We start from the raw sequence: 20,263 nt of genomic DNA on the forward strand, positions 1-20,263 counted from the left end.
TGTCTCTTTTTGTTTGAATGAAAACCACAACTATGATTGCGTGCTGTTTATTTTGTAACTTTGAGGAGCACATTTATGACACACGGGAGGATTGAATTAGCAGAAAAGCTGGGTGACAGTGTGAGTCCTTAATATCAAGCCAGCTATGATCAAATCAATCCTCCCAAAACACTACACAGGAATGTTGGACCTTCCCAAACCCAAGAACGAATGTCCCGACAAACATTCATCAAGGTTGCGTCAATTAACCTTATTACAGACGGTTGCGATAATCTAAATAAAATACATTATCTTTTGAGTAACGTTAATTGAAATGTGCATGCCTACACGTTCTGTATATATCAAAGTAAAGTCAGAATATATTTGAAAATTCAAATGATGTTGATTAATTGAGAAATCATCGAAATGGACTTGTAGAAAATTATATATATTTTTGACTTTTTAAAGGCGGAACTCAAATTCTGGAACCATTTTAATGGAGTTCTCTGCGGTTCGCCGGGAGGGTTTTGATGTGACTCCCGTGTCTGCTAAGCACAACAACATTGGCTCTGCTGTCTTGCCTCTTTGTAGCCAAGTTGCATCACTTAAAACGCCTCCTTCTCTACCTCTGTACCTACTAAATGGCGGGGAACTTCTGGCAAAGTTCTCACTAGTAAGTCTCTTCTTTTAATTTGAAATGTTACTTCTTTATTCTGCGGCGGCGCGTCTGTGTTGTGAGGCCTAGCGTCACCGGAGCGCTTCAGCGGACGCGCACGCTAACGGTTCCCCGGACTGCGGCGGTGACATTTAAAGACACATTATTTACAATAACCGCCAACACGTTAAAGCGAAACGATGTTCTCGTTTACACCGAATGTTCCTTCGGTTGTGGCGGAGATGTATGAGGCGGAACGTGTAGCGACACCGACGGGCTACTCGCTAGCTCGCGCAGCGGCGGTTGGAGGAGACGTGAGTACGTTGAGTTAACGCGTCTAACGTGTTCGCTTCCCTAAAGTCTGCAGTGGGTTCTGGACAAGCAGGACCTGATGAAAGAGCGCCAGAAGGACCTGAAGTTTCTCTCGGAAGAGGAGTACTGGAAGCTGCAGATTTTCTTTGCCAACGGTATTTGTTACATTCGTCTAACAACATACTTTCTATACATGACTATTGCATTATTCTCTGTCTTCCTTTTCCTTAAGTTATATCACGCTTTGTCTCTCTCAGTGATCCAGGCTTTAGGGGAACACCTGAAGCTTCGGCAGCAGGTCATCGCTACTGCAACTGTGTACTTCAAGCGCTTCTACGCCAGGTATCATGTTCTATGACATCAGAATCTAAGTTCGCTCTGTGCTTAATTTAGTTTGGTTATACAACCACGCTCTCCGCTTTTGCCATTAAAGCTGCAAAATAATTGGCAAACTTAACTTTGATTATTTTCAGCAGAGGCTGGTAAGTCTTTCTGCCTGGTTTTATATCTTCATCTCCTTCTGTTTGCAGGTATTCCCTGAAGAGCATCGACCCGGTGCTCATGGCTCCTACCTGTGTTTTCTTGGCTTCTAAAGTTGAGGTATGGACAATTCTGTGAACGAGCATTTGACGCGAGTAAAGTCGTTGCTTCGTTTGTGTCTTCGCTCTGCGTATCGGATCTGTGCTCAAATGTCAACGCCCACTCAGGAATTTGGAGTTGTGTCCAATACGAGGCTGATCTCCGCGGCAACATCCGTGTGTAAGTCGCCCTTTTTTTTATCATTATTCGCTCTTTGATTGTTGTTCTTCTGCAGTGGAGGTGGTGTAATCGTGTGTGTGTGTTTTCTCAAACAGTGAAAACCAGATTTTCCTACGCCTTTCCAAAGGAGTTCCCTTACAGAATGAATCATGTAAGTAAAGTGTGACATTTCAGGCCTTTAGATGTTATTACGCAGAACTACTAACCCTAAGTGCGACAAATAAGATACAATTAGCAGTAAAAGTGGTTAAATACTAAATGGAGCGCTGTCATGGAGCCAACTACATTCATAACGTGACTTATTAGTGTCCAAATTCGTGTGCGTTTGAGTAAGGATCAGACTTTGAAGGGGGACTTTATGTCCATGGTGAAAAGAGCGAGATGGAAGGTAATGAACCACTCAGATAACCACATCCTGGAGCATCACCAGTGCAATAAACCAACCACCCGCTACATTAGAGCATTACACTGCAACGCAGCGTCGCCAAGTCGGTGTGCGTCAATATGTGAGATTCCACAGCTAATGTTCGCGAAGCCACGGTAACGATCTTTGGCTTTGAGCACGGCTCCCCGTGCCGAGTGGTGTCCACCATCCATGTTTTATACATCCAGCATCTGCAGCGAGCTGCCGAAACGTGAGACAGTATCACGTGATCCTACCGGGTCACTACCAGCTCTACTCTTCATGCAGACCTATGAAGAAGGTGTCAATCTGGGTTGTGAAGTTCTGATTAACCCGTCTGATGTATGTATATGTATTTACAGATATTAGAATGTGAGTTCTACCTTCTGGAGTTGATGGTGAGTGTGGAGCTCTGTGTCGTCGCTGGCTGTAGTCGGCTTGCACGGATCACTTACTGCTTTCTGTTTTTAGGACTGCTGCCTGATCGTGTACCACCCGTACAGACCGCTGCTGCAGTATGTGCAGGATATGGGACAGGAAGACATGCTGCTGCCGCTGGCCTGGTACGACGCCGTCTGTGCTTCTGTCTCCTTGAATACTGGATTTACTGGACGTCGTGTGCGTCAGTGTTTGTTATCCATCTAATTATCTATCTTATCTGAACCAGGCGAATAGTGAACGACACGTACAGGACGGATCTGTGTCTGCTCTACCCCCCCTTCATGATTGCCTTGGGTAAGATTTGTTTCCCATTGCGCTTACTTCATGTAGTTACAGACTTAACATAACGTCATCAGCCGTAACATGATGTTTCCCTTCGCAGCCTGTCTGCATGTCGCGTGTGTGGTGCAGCAGAAAGATGCCAGGCAGTGGTTTGCAGAGCTCTCAGTGGACATGGACAAAGTAAGGACACACAATGTTTTTAGAATCTGAACCGATATAAGGTTGCGACGCATCTTTGACACGTACATGAACTTCTGAAGAAGAAAAGTGAACACCTGGAATCATAAACCCCCTTTTAGTTATATTTTACGACCTATCACTTTTAAGGCCGTGCAGCTTGATTTTAGTTCCCCCAGTTGATCACCTTCACGGGCTGTTGAGCTTCAGGCAGCGTCCAGCGGGAGGCGGAGCCTACTGGTCTGCAAATGGCACCACAGCCTTTTGCTGCTGCAGGTAGTGAACGCAGGCAGTCGTGTTCATGTCTGTGCTCTAGTAATGTATAATCTTGTCTTTCTGTTCTCAAAGCTTCACTATTTGTGGGACAACAGTCAGGTTTCCTTCTGTGCACTTTGTGGTCGATGCGCATGTCGTGAGATTTAGAAATACACCTGATTGCGTCGGCCTAAAAAGTCAACTGATGTGAATAAATTCCATATTCAATGGGGATTTAGGCCCAAACTGTGACAGACACGCACTGACTGTGCTGTGTAATGTTTGTTTGTTTTGTTCTTCTGTCAAGATCCTGGAGATCATCCGTGTCATTCTAAAGCTCTATGACCAGTGGAAGAATTTTGATGACAGAAAGGAGATCGCTGCTGTGCTGAACAAGATGCCTAAGCCCAAACCCCCCCCAAACAGGTAAACCTGCCTCTGAACAGCACTCGTCGTCATCTATTTAGTAAGTTAAGGTCCACTTGTGATTGTTAAAATCTAAGGAACACTGTCCCAAATAAACAAGAACCAGAAATGGCACAATGTCCCTGCGAGACCTAATGACCCAAATGTGTGTTCTGTATAGTAACGTGGTGGCATTGACTGGATTTTGGTGGCAGCGGCCTCCTTCTGTTACTCTCAGCACACTTTGACAACATGAGCGAGTAGCGGCATTCACATTCTACTAAAGCGCACACTTTGAAGGTCTGCTGTGTGTCTCAATGAGCGGTGTGTAACCTGTTCTCCTGTGTTCCACAGTGAGAGTGACCAGAGCTCCAACGGGAACCAAAGCAACTCCTACAGCCAGTCCTAGCGGCGCGCTCTCGTGTCTGTGGGGGTCCGTAATGCTGATGTAGAGGAGGGGGAATCTTTTTGAATGTCGCACAGTGTGATCGTTGTGACGTTAGCATCACATTTCAGCCCACCAAGATGCCCCTTTGTCTGTGACCGACACCCCCGACCAACCGCGTGTTCGCTCCTCCCTCCTCTGGTCGTCGTGGGTTTCTGGGTTGGACGAGCAGCCGCTGAAACATCTCCATGACGTTCTGTACTCCGCTCCGCACTTGAAGTGAACTTAAAGCTGAGGAACATGCGAGGGGGCCGGGAGGGGGGAGGGAGCTGTGAACATGGCGAGGAAATGATAAACCAGATGTGATGGCTCAGAAGAAACCTGCTTCAATGTCATCGTGATGATCCTGACAATCTTGAACAGCCCCGAGGAGCGAATCCTTGGATGTGGGATTCAAGAAAACTTGATCACACGTACTGTGTGTGTGTGCGTGTGTGTGTGTGTGTGTGTGTGTCTGGGTTGGTTTTCATTCCTCAGGGACTTTAATAGTCTTTCTTCTCTGTAAAAATGTTGGGACTGTGCAGATGTGATTGGATAACTTTGCCCTGCAAGATCTCTGCTGGCTGATCATGAACGTGGGTTCACCGCTATGGTAAAAAATACTTTTGGAGTTTTTCTTTTTAATACAATAATTGACTGTTTTGAATCATGTCAACAATCTCCTCCCTCTTCCCTTTTTGTAAATACACTTATAGCTCATTTAATTTGATCCTTCGTGTTTTGGCTCTATTAGGGAATGTAAATGAAGTCATTAGGTTGTGTAGCTTTGTGCTAGTGCATCAAAATAAAAGGGCCCTTGTTTGTTTTACCATCAGGATTCTGTTTGTCCGCGGCAAAGCTTCTTCATTTAATTGCGATGGTTTCATTCATCATGCTCTTGGTTGTAGACTGAGTTGTCTAAAGATATACTTTGTTCATTTGTCAGGAATGGCCAAATACAAACTACAATCGTTCTAGATTCGCTGCAAACTTTGGGTTGTACGTTCTTATTCTTCGTCTGCCATCTATTCCATTGCTTTATCGTGGCAGTGCGTCTGCATGTGACCGTAGATGTGTGTGTTTTGGGGATGTAATGCGGTGGGAGCTGTGAGGCTGTATTCTAAACAAGGTGCTTGAGAGTCAATGAAAGCTGCTGGTTTCAGAGCGGACACCCTTCATGAGAACAGGGTTCCACTCACTACATCTTTATGCTTGATTGTCGTCACATTACTTGGATGCATCTTTTTCCCCTCCTTGGCAAACCAACTGAAAAGGTACGAACACACGGTGTTGATGCCACTAGCCGGAAGAGACGATGAGGACGGGGACACTGAGACAGGTTGTTATGCTTTGCTCCTGCAGCCTCCTTCTGTCCAATGACTGCACATCACTGGGTTGTATTATGTAAAGGGCTTCGCCAGGACCAAATAATCCTACTACTTCTGGTCAAAACCCAATTTCCATAATGGTTTTATTACTTGAAAGTCTTTGCCTATCATCATTTATGGTAATAAAAACGTTTGATGTGCAAAACTAAATGGTTCACTGGTCTCATTCCAGCTGTTTGTTTTCGTTTTTAACAGGAAATCTCTTACAAAAGTCATGTTCAGTCCCATTACCTAACCTCAATGTCAGCTCAGCAAAGGACCCCCAGTGGCAACAGCAAAGAATACCTGACATTAAATATGTAATATGTTCATTTTATAACGGAGGTCAGAGTTGCAGAGACATTGTCCGTATTTCCCCCGTCTGTGCTTTAGTTTGATGTGAGTTGCTTCACTAAGTGGAACCACAGGGTATATTTATGTGTATTTGCCTCCAGGAGATTGGACCGGAGGGTACAGTCAGTACCCGTGACGTCACCAGAGAAACGTTATGGCAAAACCGCATCATTTCCCCTTCTAAATAAAACCAAGTGATTTTTTTTTGACACAATAATGTAGCACAACTTGATCATTATCATAAACTAATCATCCAACTGAATGAGGAGTTGACCAGTGAAGATTAAGGCGCAGACCTCAAAGTAGGGGCGTTGTTGTGTTTTGTGTATTTTCAAAGGCCTTGGCGATGTATAACGTTGTAAGAGTACGGCGGCTTTTAGCATTAATCAAACTAAGTTTGATGTTTATCAAATATCCCGCAGCCCCCCAGTTGCGACGCAGCCATCGATCGACTTTTATTCTGGAAAGCTCACCGGAAGCGTTGCTGTGTTTTTCCTCCGCCAGCGAGCTCTGTGAGTGCGCGCGCGCGGGCTGCGGAGGACGTCGACCCCGCTGCGGGGACAAGCTGCGGGCCGGACCCCCCCGTCCAGTCGGCGGTTCCTCGCCCAGTCGCCCCCCTCCCGCGGCCCCCTGCACCCATGAAGGCCCCGCCGATGAGGCCCCGAGCTGCCGGTGCGAGGCGGACAGCATGTACTGGCGCGTCGGGTTCGCCTGGACGCGGTCGTGTGTGGTCGATCTCAGCCAGAACCAGAGCGTCTCCTCCGGCCTGCTGGGCGCCGCCGACGAGCGGCTCTCGTTTCCCGGCTACGTCGTCGCCTGCCCTCTGCGGGACCGCGGCGGGGTGATGTCGGCGCTGGGCTCGGACTCGTGGTGGCGGAAGACGCTCTATTTGACCGGAGGGGCTCTGCTCGCCGCCGCGGCGTATTTGCTACACGAGCTGCTCTCCATCAGGTACCGACAGCACGCGGAGGCCGACCGAGGTGTCTCCTGCGGGGCCGCAGAGCTGCTGCTCCTGGGCCGCGGACCCCCCCCCCAAAAACACACTTCATCGGCGCATGTTTTCCACTGTGAATCTGTATGTTTCTGTGGTTTGATGTTACTTAAGCTCGTCAGGCTGGGGGGGGTCGTGAGTGGGGGGGTTGTGATGTAACAAGGACCCTCCACCCCCCCAACTCCATCCTGACCAACGCGCACTGGGTCGTTCGTCCCTATTCGCGTGTGAATGATTAATAAAAGGTGATGCAGGATATTCCGATGGTTAAAAGGGGAATAATGGCTTATTGATCTGGTTTGTCAGCGTGGTTCTTCTGCTCGGCCTTGTTCACACTGTCCGATGCGTTTATCTTATGGATCTTGACAGCGGGTCACTTTCATCTGACTGCGTTTCAAGGACGAGGTGAGATGGAGGTGAGATGGAGCCCGTAGGTTCATCACCCCCCGGGTGTTTGGTTACAGTCAAAGCGCTGCAGTTATGTGTTATGTCAAAGTAAACAGTTTAATGCCAAAGCCCCACCCGCGTCCCTACCAAAATAAAAGCGTCGTTCGAGTATTTAACTAAGTGAAGTGATTCATATTTAGTTAAATATCCATTTGGGTGGAGGTCAGATCTTACAGCTCAGTCGAGTCTCCCTCTGAAACAAACGGCTCCTTTCACGCTGACGCTTTTGTTTTTGCGCCCTTTATTTCTGCACTGTGCCTTTGTGGTCCGTTAACGCCTCCAGTGGTGTCCCTGAATGCACCACATGCAGCATTCGTCTACTGCTCATATAAATTACAAGCACTCTGCAGGTTCAAGGACCTTTGTTGCAGATTATTTGCTTTATTCAGTGATTTGATACTAACAGCCCAATGCTCCTCTGACCACTGACACACACACACACACACACACACACACACACACACCTTCTGCGTGATCTGCAGCTCTGTCATTCTCTCCTCCACACAGAAAAGAGGAAGAGCTCGACTCCAAAGATGCCATCATACTCCACCAGTTCTCCAGGCCCGAGACTGGCGTCCCTTCCCTGTCCCCTTTCTGCCTTAAGATGGAGACGTACCTCCGTATGGTCGACCTGCCCTACAAGGTACAGCCTGCGCTGCTACGTCGGCTTTTTATTTCATCTTTCTACGGCGCAATGCCAACCGCGTGAGGACATTTGGATCCCACATTAAAGTTTGTCCTCTTGTTGTAAATCTAATCAACTTAACTGCTTTTCCCAATCTGCACCTTCTCTCCTGAACACCTTTCTCCTCGCAGAACTACTTTGATGGGAAGCTCTCCCCGCAGGGCAAGATGCCGTGGATTGAATACAACAAGGAGCAGGTGTTCGGCACGGAGTTCATCATCGACTTCCTGGAGGAGCGGCTGGGCGCGAGCCTCAACGCCAGCCTGACGCCGCAGGAGAGGGCCATGTCGCGCGCCATCACCAAAATGGTGGAGGAGCATTTCTACTGGTGAGGAGCCTCGGCCAAAAGATCTCCAGGAGCAGCATTAGTTTCCATTCATTATTTGAAATGATTGATGTCCTCAAATGTGCCTCTCGTGCTTCCATTTTGCAGGACCATAGCTTACTGTCAGTGGGTGGACAACCTGGAGGAGACCCAGAAGATGGTGTCCGTGAGCGGGCCGCTGAGCGATCTGCTCAAGTGGATCCTGAGTCAACTGACCGGTGGAATCGTCAAGCGGGAGATGTACGGACACGGGATCGGGCGCTTCTCCGAGGACGAGGTTTACGCCCTGATGGAGAAGGACATGCGCACGCTGGCCACGCTGCTGGGTGAGAAAGCTGGAAACGGGTTTGTTTTCAATGTGCGCCCTGATTAGCAGCACAACACCGCCCCCCCGTGGCGAGAGGCTGTCACTGCAGCGTGGCATCAACCCACCGCCTCCAGCTGCTCTCTTTCTAGACCACGCGACGTACTGATTGTATTTTCCAATATGTTATTCTTATTTTGTGTGTGCTGTCTAAAGGTGATAAGAAGTACCTCATGGGCTCCAAGCTTTCGTCGGTAGACGCCGCAGTGTTTAGTCACCTGGCTCCTGCCATGTGGACTCTACCCGGAACACGGCCCGAGCAGCTCATCAAAGGTGCGTGTACCAAAGTAAATGTGAGGGTGGATGTACGTTCTACTTCTTTTACTTCTGTGGGGTCGACATAATTAAAACATGGATTAAAATTGTAACTCTGGCACTCAATATAGACAAAAGATCAAAAAATATATATTCGATTTTGCCTTAAAAGATACTAGAGAAGAAAACGTTTTGGTTATTACAAAACATTTGCATTCACAGCAGAAATGATACAAATGAAGCAATCTGTTCTTCTGCATCCATATCTACAAATTGCAAATCCTGTTCTTTAACACGTATTAAGGGGAGCTCATCAACCTGGCCATGTACTGCGAGCGCATCCGCCGGCGCTTCTGGCCCGAGTGGTTCGTGGACCTGGAGGACTTCTGCTACAGCGACACCACGGAGGAGAGCGACTGCAAACTCCGCGACCTGGGCCTCTATTCCCGCACGGACACCTTCCAGGACCACACGCACAGCTCACACGGCCACACGCCCAAGGACCCTCCGTCGCCCGAGAGCGACCCCACCGGCCACTCGCTGTGCGACTCTGACATGGACACCGAGTGCTCCGAGATGGACCACAGCAGGTGTTGACAAAAGCATGCAGGTGTAGCAGGCTCCTCACCACGTATACAGACCCACACCGCGGGGGGCTGCATCCCAACTCTACCCGAGCCCCCCGACCTCTGTGAGCAGAAAGCAGCTGTCGGGTGACCCCTGCGTCAGTGGACAAGTTGAGGCCTCCTCCTCCCGTAGCAACTCGCACCGCCGGCCTTGTGTGTGTTCTGACTAAACGGACCCTTAACGCCTTGTGTTGATATGACGCCGAGGGTACGCCACAGGGGTCCGTGTGCGTGAGGTGGAGATATAAAGTATTTGCTTATATGTGAGTCGGACAGACAGCCTTCGAATAGAGAATCACGCCCTTGTTTGGTGTAAATACTTCATTTGTGTTCTCCGACTGTCTCGTCGTAGTCTTAATGAATACCCACTCCGCTGGTCCAGGATCAGCGTGAGGAGTCCGTGACCTCCTGACTGTATGCATCTGTCCACACATCTGGGATATTAGTTATGCCTGCTGCCCAAGTAGAAGTAGTGCAGGAAAAGTTCATTAAAATAGTGGATTGTAAACTGCAATCTGCCATCAGCACCTTGAGACTGGATCGGTTTTAGAATTATTTTGCCACTTGTTTTATTTTCCAATGTTAGAAGCATAATGTTTGATAACGCCGACATGGTCACCGAGGACAGCGCGTTTATGTCTGACAGACGTTTGACTGGCATTCAAGCATTGAGATAAACAATCATGTAGAAATAGATTAAATAGATGGGTAGTGTGAACGTGCATGGCTGGTGTGTGAGAATGAAAATCTCGCTCTTCACATGAATCATTTCATCCAGTTGTATGATGCACAACGTTTTCAGTGCTTCTGACCAAATCAGCCATAAAAAGATGGATACCGATTTGATCCTGAACAAAAAGGTCATTTCTCCTTTTCTGTGCTTTGGGTTTTTGTAAAGATTCTGTATCATGAATTTCTCCTAAATTGTTATAATATAGCAGCCCCATGTTAATGTTACTATGTGCACATAGTAACACGTAGTGTGCGGTGGCTGTAATGTGGATGCAGCATGTATGACACACAGTGTCTGCATTACACCCTTCGTCCACTAGAGAGCGCTCATCACTTCACGCAACAAACATCTTGCAATTATTTTATTGTCAAATTTATATTCATTTAAATCACTTTTAAAAATACAAAATATTGCCTTGTTAAGATGCTACAGGAAAGTAAATGTATAATATATACATAGTAGCAGTATAATGTAGCAGTAAATAGACGCCATTGCGACGAATACTGTGTGAAAAAAGGTCATTCTGTGTCTTAAAATTCCTTGTCTGCATGTCGTTGCCTTCTCTCATCATCAGTCAGGTTAAACTGTTTACTTTCTATCAGTGCCAGCGTATGTTTTTTATATGTCATGTTGATACATTGTAATTTATTCGTTTCATATTGTTTATATTTATTGATTTTGATGGTGGATGTGATTTAAATTCTCAATTCTTTTGCAATTATTCTGTGTATTAGTGCAATACTTCCACTGAACAAACTGCATATTTCCACGTTGCCAGTCATTGCCGTATTTGCACGTATGTGTTGAGATGTCATGTGGTAAACGGCGTATTCATACCATATTATCGATGTCATTGGGTTAGAATATGAAAGTTTTACTCTCCGTGTCCCCCGGTGAGCTCCCCTGTTACAGGAGCCGCTTAATCCTCTCGGTGTTCCTCAGAGGTCAGGGGTCAGGGGTCAGTGTGCGTCGCTGTCTGTGGAGATTTCTGCTTGTAGACTGTAGAAGCCATATATTGTCTGTGATGAAACACTCATCAACGTGTAAATAAGAGCCGGGGGGGAAACCGCCAAACTAATATGCGAACATGATCCAAAATAAATTGCTCTGTACTCTGTATCATGCATAGAGATAAAAAGCTGTATGACGATGGATTAGTCATAATATTTCATTAAATATACCTGTGGTATTTTTCTCTTGTTTTGCTTCCCTTTGTGTTTATTCATAAATCTTCATGAAATGTCATATTTAAAACCTACATTCTTTTACAGTCAGGGTAAGGAATTAGATTTTAGTTGTTGTTCCAGACTTTTTTTTTTTTTAATTCAGAATTTGTAATTAATGGATCATATAAAGAGATTATATTTACTATACTAGGATTTTTTATTGTTACTACTATGACTTTTAGACATTCTGTGATTTCTTTATGCCGTATTACACTAATAGTTTATTATGACATTTTTCATTACTTTTGGGGGGATTTTTTATAATTATTTTTCAACATTCTATACCTTGACTTTGTGTGATTCTATCTATTCATTCAAAAATAATTATAAACATATATTGATCCTTTCATTCTATTCTATGACTTCCACGTACCTCACAGTTCATCTCTTATGACTTTTTTGGAGATGCTACACGATGAATTATTGTCTTACCTTTCAAAGGCTTTACTACACTAGGATTTTTTCTTAATGTCATTTTCTATTGCTACTATATTAGGACTTTTCATTTCATAACGTGCCATGATGTGATTTCTTTCTCATCACAGGTTATGGAATTGACATTTGCATTGACCTTTAAACATAGTTTCTTTGTACAAATGTGCGATACTTTAAATACCATGGATTTGTATTATGGCATTTCAAAGACATCTTATAACTTTGGTTTTGTTGTAGAAAAATGTGGGTTTTTGGAGCCTTTTCATTGTGTTCATGGTGTGGTGACGCTGGTATGGATCTTATGGAACTTTAGACTGAAGGGACATTGATACGCGCAGCACAGGCATCTAGATCAGGTTCGGGTTTGCAAAATATGTATCTCAAAATCTGGAAATTTGACTGGAATAGTCTGTAATTTTGCAATCAATTTCAGAATGAGTTGTAACGGTGAGAAAAGCTCTGCTCTGTGCAGACACCTTAGAGGTGCGTACACTCATAATCCCCCGCTATCATATTACCATAGAAATCCCACCCAGCCATGTAGCACAATTAGCTCCCTGCCCTTTGCTTTGTGTGTGTGCTGGTAGCTGTGGAGGAAAGTCGCGGGGGCGCCGCCGCAGAGACTCGACGGGATCCGGGTGAGCAAAAGGACACAAGGACGTTTGGTGACTCTGGCTCACGCGTGGACATTGTGCAGAGTCCTCCCTCACGAGACGGAGGAGCATAAATCCTCTGGTGAGTCAGAGGTGGCTTACAGTGTGTGTGTGTGTGTGTGTGTGTGTGTGTGTGTGTGTGTGTGTGTGTGTGTGTGTGTGTGTGTGAATCTGAATAATGCAAAGGACGCCTGTAGGAGCGTGAGGGCCGCGAGGAGGGCAGATGGTCGCTGGCTGATAGGACGGAATCCAGGCAACAGGGTCCTCCAGGGACCTGGTTTAGACCTGCAACACACACTCACACACACTGACAGTCGCACACGTGTTCGCTCACACAACCGACGAATATTAATGTTTTCAAATATATTTATATGTTCCCTTAAATTACCCATTTGGTTTAATAATTACTCTACAAACAAAGCCTGGTTATTGTAGGTAATAAGTTACGGTTGTAAAAAGGGGAATTGAAGTCTGTCGCTGCCTGATTTCCTTTTAGAAAAAGATTGTAAACAACATTTTAAAAACATTGACTTTAAACATTTTTGCATGAACTTTGGTGTAAATGTTGTTTCCATGATTCCTTAATGAGTTTATTATTATCAATATTATTGGTATTATTTTGTACAACTTGTAAAGCCCTTGAACCAAAATATATTTTTGTGTTGTGTAAATAAGATTGTCTTTACTTCTATAGTACAACAGTCACAAGCAGCTATAGGCATCAATCAATCATTCATTGTATATTCTATACTTAGTTCTTCTAAAAGTACACAAACTGCTTGTAAATTCAACACAACTGACTGAACTCTAAACAGATGATTGTTTATATTCTCTCGTTGATTATCAGATTACATAAAACCGATATTATATTCATTATTCATTAATGCAGCTGAAGGAAAAACGATGTGAGGGGTGTATTATGACTCATATCATGTGGTCTCAGAATAATATGCAGACGTTATGACTCAGTGTACAACTACAGCCAGCTATAAATTACAATTAAGAAAAAGTAGCAAGGCGCATCGCTGATGAAGCCTCCATCAGCACCAGCGTGGTCTGCGCCGCGAACCGCCGCCAGGCGGCAGCAGCGAGCTGCTTCTCATTCGGCCTCCAATCAGCACATGAAGCATTTGGTGGAAGCAAAACATGAGGAACATGAAGAAGAAAAGCTGAAGCTGAAGCAGGACCAGAAATCCCACAGCAGCTAAATACAGAAAATGTCCTAAAACATTGTAACTCTCTTAAAATATTCCTGCAGTTACCTCAGCTTTCTTTTTCAATCTATTCTAATTTCCACCCAATATCTCAGAATGCTACTTGATATTTAGCATTTTTTACTATTATTCAAATTATTTCACATGAAATTGACCAACATTTGTTCATAGTTTTTTTGTGTGTGTATTGAAGGCACATTGCACATAATACATGGATGACTATGAAACACCTTCCGTCATACACCTGCAGTGAGGCCTACGCCGCCTCGCTGTGCAGCTTTCTACAGCGTGCAAATGCAAACGCGCCCGTTGTTTTCATCCCGTAAATTACGTCTCGTCATAATCGCCAATTAGTTTCCACATTTGACCCGATGAATATTAGGAATCAACGCCGCGGTGTGTTTCAGTTTCACGCCACCGGCCGTCATCTTTACGGATACCAACAAGACCTGAGCGGATCAACAGCTGAAGGACGAATTTAAGCAAGCGAGACGGATTGATAAAAATCCATAATTATAACACAAGGCCACGTTGAAGAAAAAAAATAAATTAAAAGGCTTGTTGGCAGAGCTGCGAATTTCCCTCCGGCATAATAACGTGCAGAGACTGCAGAGCTGTAGAAAACAAATACGATTTAATGACAAAAAAGCATATAGAAATTGTGCAATCGTTGATTTCCTCTTCGTTTGATCACAGATTTCAGGTCGATGCTGTTTTGTTTTGGTTTTGATTTTTTTTTTGTTCACCTCAGAAACTCAAATTCAGCTGAAGGATTAGCCTACTTCTGATGTAGTCAGAAATATCATAGAATTGTTGGATTTATACATTTTGGAAATCATATAAATAAGGGTGAATTATTAGGTAAACCCTCAATAAGGAAAATGCACCGCTGGGCGAATTACAAAACACTGCGTGAAGTATTGCTATGCTTCATTTTTAATGATTGGCAATGAATTATTTAAAAAAGCGTCTCTGACATTGTAAACCGGCTCCAATACATTCAGCTTTTCAAATGCAAAACGTGTGGTGGGAATCGTCCACACTTCGTCTTATCAAAATATGACATTTTCTCCCTCGAAATCCTTCAGTTGGATTTTTGTTTCTCAATGTTGGGATTTTTTTGTTGTAGAGAAATCATCCCCAACTCGTGGATTTCCACCGTAATAATCTGATCAGGTTATTAATCACAGGATTTAAGTGGCACAAGAACACGTGTCTGTGTTTGTGCTTTGGCACAGAATGACAGAGAGAAGGAAAAAAACAGAGCAAACAAACAAACAAACAAACACACACACACACACGCACGAACAAACAAACCAAGCCATAAAAAACCCGATTGGAGATACATCCCACAAAGAGTCGGTGGATGAAGGAGTCATACAGTAGCAGTAGTGGTAGTACCAGCAGTAGTACCCGCAGTACCAGCAGTAGTACCAGCAGTAGTACCAGCAGCAGTACCAGCAGTAGTACCAGTTTATAATCAGAGTTCTTCTTAGTAAAAGGAAGGCAAACAGGGGCCGGATTGCTTTGAGGGTTCCAGCCGGACAGTCTCGGTCTTTCTCTTCACAGCATTTTGGAAAAGTACTGAAATAAGAAACAGCTAAAACAGACTGTAAACAGGCGCACAGAGAGAAAAGCGTCGATGCTCGATTGTTCTCATCATTATTATTATTATTGTTATTATTATTGTAGCTGACACTGCAATCGATTCAGCTCATTAAAACTAATTTATAATAATAATAATATTGATAATATAGAAATAAGTCGGCCGTGGTACAGCAGGTGTCTTCCACCTCGGCCCTCTCCCTCCCTCCCCCCTCCCCCCTCTCCCCCCTCTCTCTCCTCCCTCTCTCGCCCCTGTTGCTTTTGTTTTGATGGAAAGATGGCGTTTATTTACCCACACTGACTGCGACTTATTACCGAGCCCGAAGCCTGGTCGCCCCCCCCCCCCCCGTCCCCCCCGTCCCCCCTGCAGACGCCTCGTGTCCACATCTCACGCTGCCTTTCTCTAACGACACGTTACATAACGACACATTGGCGCGTCGGCCGAAGACGCGGAAAAGCATTTTTTCTCTGATCAATTGTCGCTGTTTTAAAAAAAAATGTTTTTGTGTGTTTGTTTGTTTGTTTGTTTGGTTAGCACGCGCCGGCCGTATTCCAATATGCAGCACGGTGATCCGCGGCATGAACCCGCTCCGCGCGGCTCTCTGCTATGCGTATTTTCAGTGCTCGAGCGCCGCCGCGTCTCCCCGCCGTGTGCGCGTGTCCGCGGGTCCGACGTTTAAACCGGCTTGAGGTCCAGATCCGCGCGCTCCGGCACGCAGAATCAAACGCACACAGGAGGCTTTATTCCTCCTCCGGGGGCCTGTTTTCTCAGGGCAGCGCGCCGAGGTCACTGCACGGGAGTCTGTCCTCCGTGGTGAGGAGGGGTGTCCCCGTACATGTCCTCCCCCCCTGCTATCTGTCCCCCAGCGGGCGTCATCCTCTTCTCCTTCTGCCGCCTGTTACAAAACCAAACCCTCACCACCTCCTTCTCCAGCTGCAGGCTCTCCGCCAGGGAGTTGATCTCCGCGGCTCCCGGCTTTGGACATTTGAGAAAATGGCTCTCCAGAGCCCCTTTGACGCCCACCTCGATGGAGGTCCTCTTTTTCCTTTTTCTCCCCTGCGCGGCGATTTTATCCAGGCTGGTCGGGCTCCCCGAGGTGGAGTCCGCCTCCTCCAGCCACTTGTTCAACAGGGGCTTGAGTTTACACATGTTCTTGAAGCTGAGCTGAAGCGCCTCGAACCTGCAAATGGTGGTCTGAGAAAAAACGTTCCCGTAGAGCGTCCCGAGGGCCAGACCCACGTCCGCCTGGGTGAAGCCCAGCTTGATGCGTCGCTGCTTGAACTGTTTGGCAAACTGCTCCAACTCATCGGAGGTCGGCGTGTCCTCGTCCGAGTGGTCCTGGTGGCCCCCGTGCTGCTGGTGGTGGTGCGAGAGGGGCTGCTGCTGCTGCTGCTGGTGGGCCCCGGGGCCGCCCCCGTGTTCGCTGAGGTGCGGGCTGTGGCTGTGGTGGTCGTCGTCCCGCAGCGGGTGGTGATGCATCGCCCCTTGCTCCCCCCCTGGCATCAGTCCGAAGCCGGACTGGGAATACACCAGGCTCTGGCCCTCAGACGTCGCCATGCCGGGGATGTGCGTGGCGGCTGTGCTGGTTCGCCATGCTCTGGCGTCGTGATGTGGCTGCTGGTGCGCGAGGTGAGGGTGTCGCTGTTGCTGCTGCTGCTGCAGACTGCTGGAGTTCTGCAGCTCCTCTCGGTCACTGTCGTGCAGCACGGGCTTCACGTCCTGCTCTCCGAGGGGACTCGATGGCCACGGCGCCCCGCCGTCGCCGTGAGACAGCGCCGTGATCCACTGATGCGCGTGGCTGAGCGGATGCCCGCCGACCGGTAACGTGCCGTAGTCGCTCTGGAGCAAGGTGTGCGCGTCCCTGTACGCCGCCGCCTGCTGCATGCTTCCGGAGTCCGAGTGCGGCGGCGGCGGCGCGCTGCTGGGGGTGGCGAGGACGCTGTAGTGGTTGGACGTTGCGGTCGCCATAACTCTCGGAGCCGGAGTGATGGCCGGAGTTGAAAGCGAGGCTGCCTTTGACAGTAACTCTTTTGCGCCACGGGGCAGATAGGCGTCTCTCTCCAGCATCTCCCGGGCGCGGTGCCAAGGGGACGCAGAGGCGCGCACCTGTGGTCCGCCTCGCTCCGCTCTTTATTGGCCAAGAACGCTTGACAGATGTGGTTACCCCTGACAGCACCCCGCTCATTGGTCACGGGAGATTGTACAGAAACCCCAATCACTCTGCCCAACAGTCCTAGCAGCCTCGCTGCGTGCGCGAGTGCAAAGTGGAGGGGGGCGCTGGGCCGCCGACAGTAAACAGAAGAGGAAACTAGCTCATATGAAAGAGGTGGGGGGAGTTGATAGTCGACGTTGATCTCGGTCAGTGGGTCACGTTCGGTAGTTTCGTGCGTCAAACCTATGCGTAAAAGTTGCAAAAGCCACACATTGTTTGCGCATTATTTGTTGGAATAACAACAAATGTCCCCAGAACATTCAAAACGACGCGTCCCGCTCTCGCGCATCGCAAGCACCGAGTTTGGGGCATCTTTGAACAATGAACCAGTGAGCAGTGATCCTCGGGAGAAGCGTACAGCTGCCTCTCCGCCCTCAGGACGCTGTCCAGAGCGAAGGGGCCGCGTGCTTCCAGGGCCTCTGCCCGTTGCCATGGCGAGCGCGCTGAATGGAACAACAACGCCCACGTCACAGCTGCGGCTCGCTGCTTCTTTTCGTTCCCTTCCAAAAGGCTCATTGGGGCCGCGCGCTCGGCCGCCGGGACAAATAATGGGGGCGAGCGGAGAGGGCAGCTCGGGGCTAAAGAGAGGAGGCTGAAAGAATGGACCCCTCGGCCCTCCATTGAGCCCCAGCGGACCCCCGTCCACCTGCTTGTTGGGTAAACTTTGAGACAGATGCACACACAGTGGCACGCGAGGCCCCGTGGCCCGGACGCACGGAGACGGAGCCGCGGGCCGAGGACGAAGTATGTTCCCTCAGGATGGAGAAGGTTTGGTGCTCCTTTCTAAAAAGGATGCAAGTGGATAAATACAACACAAATGATGGCCTTATGAGATGTGATGCATTATTTTATTATTTATTTATAAAGCAACTATCAGCTTCTCTTTCAAACAGTTAATTCTCCTCTTCTCTCAGATATAAACTTGGTCCCCCCCCCCCCCCCCCCCCCCCCTCTGGGGGTCCCTTCAGCAACTATTGAGGAGATGTGATTTTATTGGTTCAAAGTGGGACAACGGCTGTAAAACATAACAGCGATTAAAAGGTTGTAGGAACCCGTTTTACCTTTAGGCAGCGGCGCTCTTTATCCTTCGCTACCAAATTAAATATGTGTGTTTTCTGTTTTGGTCGGCGGGGGCAAATTTAAGGTCCCTGCCAGACCCGATAACGACCATAACAAGGGGAAAGAGATAAGTTAATTGATTAATACTTTGTAATGAAGCCGAGGATGCACAGACATAAACCGACGCACGTTGAGGGATCCAAAGAACACTGGATTATGATCAGGGTGTAATTCTGAGAATTACCAAATGTGTCGCCGGGGGCTCTGGCAAGCCGTGTGGTGGGAGAGGCAAAACATATTAGCCTAATAGACTAATATGCAAACTACTGGCTGCCCAATTACGAGGCTTAATAACGCATAAACGATGCGAATCCTGTTCTTACGAGACGAGGAGGCTGCTGCTAATTCAGTGGAAGGACCGGCTCTGCTGTCAGCACCAGCAGCGAAGAATCCCTCCTTCTGCATTCAAGAGTGAGAGTTAATGATGAAGAATCTGAGCGTTAAATTAACAGTAATTATATGGCCCCACTGCTGTAAAGATTCAATTTCTTCCCCAGTCTAATGGGCCTAAGTGTCCCTGTGCGCACGCAGAACTCTGTATGAGATGTTTATGATCCAAACACACGCAGACGGAACAAACACAAACACGCGCAACGCCAGCGTCTGCGGCTTCCTTCATTTTAAGTGATTTAAACCTTATTCGTAATGTGAGAAGTCAGTATGAATAGTGCAACTCCCTCGTTTATGTGAACGTGTATATTGGCAAGCAGACCGGTATTGTGGTGGCTTTCACTTTCTCCTGACCAGTGTGTTACTGCCCCCCCCCCCCCTGTGGGAACACCAACGTAGGAGTAACTGGGGCAGGGGGGCTTCTTTATGCTGCTGGACACAGGGAGATAATGGCCATTCCTCCACAGCTGGCCCAAACAATCAAAGGCAGAGGGGGCTCCGAGGATTCCAGCTTTAACCAGACCATTGTCTGGGATAATTACATCTGAATGCAAGACCCCAAGAACTCACCTCCCCCCCTGAGCAAAACCTGCACAGAATACCCCAAACAGCCCTTCGGGGGTGAGGGAGTGTGCACAGTGACAAGGCACACACACCGAAATAAACTCTGAGCTCCTTCATTACACCTACACGTAAGCACGCGCACACGCACACACACACACACACACACACACACACACACACACACGCACACACACACACGCACACACTCGTTCAGTACTTCTACACACTCACATCTCATCAAAGTGATGTGTCTCTCGCATGTGGCACTCAGCATTAGATCAGACCTCAGCCTGCTTGCTCTCAGAAGAGATGAGGAGGCCTTAGAGGACTTAGAGGTTGAATAGAAAACCCAGTGAAGAGCCTTTTCCCAATGCCCCCCCCCCCAATACCCCACCTCCCATAATCCCAATCTATGCGCTCCCTCTGCGACCAAAACCACCGGTTCCATCTGCAGCCGGAACGCAGAAGCCTCGGCTGGCCGTTGGTGTCTGTGGGATCCGCAGAGCGAGTGTCCTCTTCTGGTGCTCCATCTTCAGAAGACACGTCCAACCCGTGTCCTCACGCTCGCCGATACATTGATTTCTTCAAACATTATGCGCACTGCG

General features: G+C 47.5%; 3 protein-coding genes across 3 annotated transcripts; 2 read left to right on the forward strand and 1 right to left on the reverse strand.

Annotated features, from left to right (window-relative positions):
- The first annotated feature begins 117 nt into the window (after positions 1 to 117).
- ccnc (cyclin C) lies at positions 118 to 5,630 on the forward strand. Its single transcript, XM_040160821.2, has 12 exons — positions 118 to 652; positions 995 to 1,101; positions 1,204 to 1,288; positions 1,477 to 1,546; positions 1,654 to 1,705; positions 1,801 to 1,856; positions 2,471 to 2,506; positions 2,580 to 2,671; positions 2,776 to 2,843; positions 2,932 to 3,011; positions 3,571 to 3,689; positions 4,023 to 5,630. Exons 1-12 carry the CDS (start codon positions 621 to 623, stop codon positions 4,075 to 4,077), a joined length of 852 nt encoding a protein of 283 aa, XP_040016755.1. The 5' UTR covers positions 118 to 620; the 3' UTR covers positions 4,078 to 5,630.
- Positions 5,631 to 6,309: 679 nt separating this feature from the next.
- On the forward strand, positions 6,310 to 11,439 carry faxca (failed axon connections homolog, metaxin like GST domain containing a). Its single transcript, XM_040160788.2, has 6 exons — positions 6,310 to 6,764; positions 7,759 to 7,894; positions 8,068 to 8,264; positions 8,370 to 8,587; positions 8,782 to 8,898; positions 9,185 to 11,439. Exons 1-6 carry the CDS (start codon positions 6,502 to 6,504, stop codon positions 9,475 to 9,477), a joined length of 1,224 nt encoding a protein of 407 aa, XP_040016722.1. The 5' UTR covers positions 6,310 to 6,501; the 3' UTR covers positions 9,478 to 11,439.
- Positions 11,440 to 14,382: 2,943 nt separating this feature from the next.
- pou3f2a (POU class 3 homeobox 2a) lies at positions 14,383 to 19,194 on the reverse strand. The gene has a single exon (XM_040161282.2). It carries the CDS (start codon positions 17,438 to 17,440, stop codon positions 16,160 to 16,162), a length of 1,281 nt encoding a protein of 426 aa, XP_040017216.2. The 5' UTR covers positions 17,441 to 19,194; the 3' UTR covers positions 14,383 to 16,159.
- Between the last annotated feature and the right edge of the window lie 1,069 nt (positions 19,195 to 20,263).

This window comes from Gasterosteus aculeatus, chromosome 18, assembly GCF_964276395.1.
Source record: "Gasterosteus aculeatus chromosome 18, fGasAcu3.hap1.1, whole genome shotgun sequence".
Classification (NCBI taxonomy): domain Eukaryota; kingdom Metazoa; phylum Chordata; class Actinopteri; order Perciformes; family Gasterosteidae; genus Gasterosteus; species Gasterosteus aculeatus.

Bases quoted from the DNA above. Each gene is read 5' to 3' on its own strand.
- faxca (XM_040160788.2), top strand. From the start codon at position 6,502: ATGTACTGGCGCGTCGGGTTCGCCTGGACGCGGTCGTGTGTGGTCGAT. The intron at 6,765-7,758 runs GTACCGACAGCA...TCCTCCACACAG, and splicing joins CACGAGCTGCTCTCCATCAG to AAAAGAGGAAGAGCTCGACT. The intron at 8,588-8,781 runs GTGAGAAAGCTG...TGCTGTCTAAAG, and splicing joins CACGCTGGCCACGCTGCTGG to GTGATAAGAAGTACCTCATG.
- ccnc (XM_040160821.2), top strand. From the start codon at position 621: ATGGCGGGGAACTTCTGGCAAAGTTCTCACTA. The intron at 1,289-1,476 runs GTATCATGTTCT...TTCTGTTTGCAG, and splicing joins TTCAAGCGCTTCTACGCCAG to GTATTCCCTGAAGAGCATCG. The intron at 1,857-2,470 runs GTAAGTAAAGTG...ATGTATTTACAG, and splicing joins TCCCTTACAGAATGAATCAT to ATATTAGAATGTGAGTTCTA.
- pou3f2a (XM_040161282.2), bottom strand. From the start codon at position 17,440: ATGCTGGAGAGAGACGCCTATCTGCCCCGTGGCGCAAAAGAGTTACTG.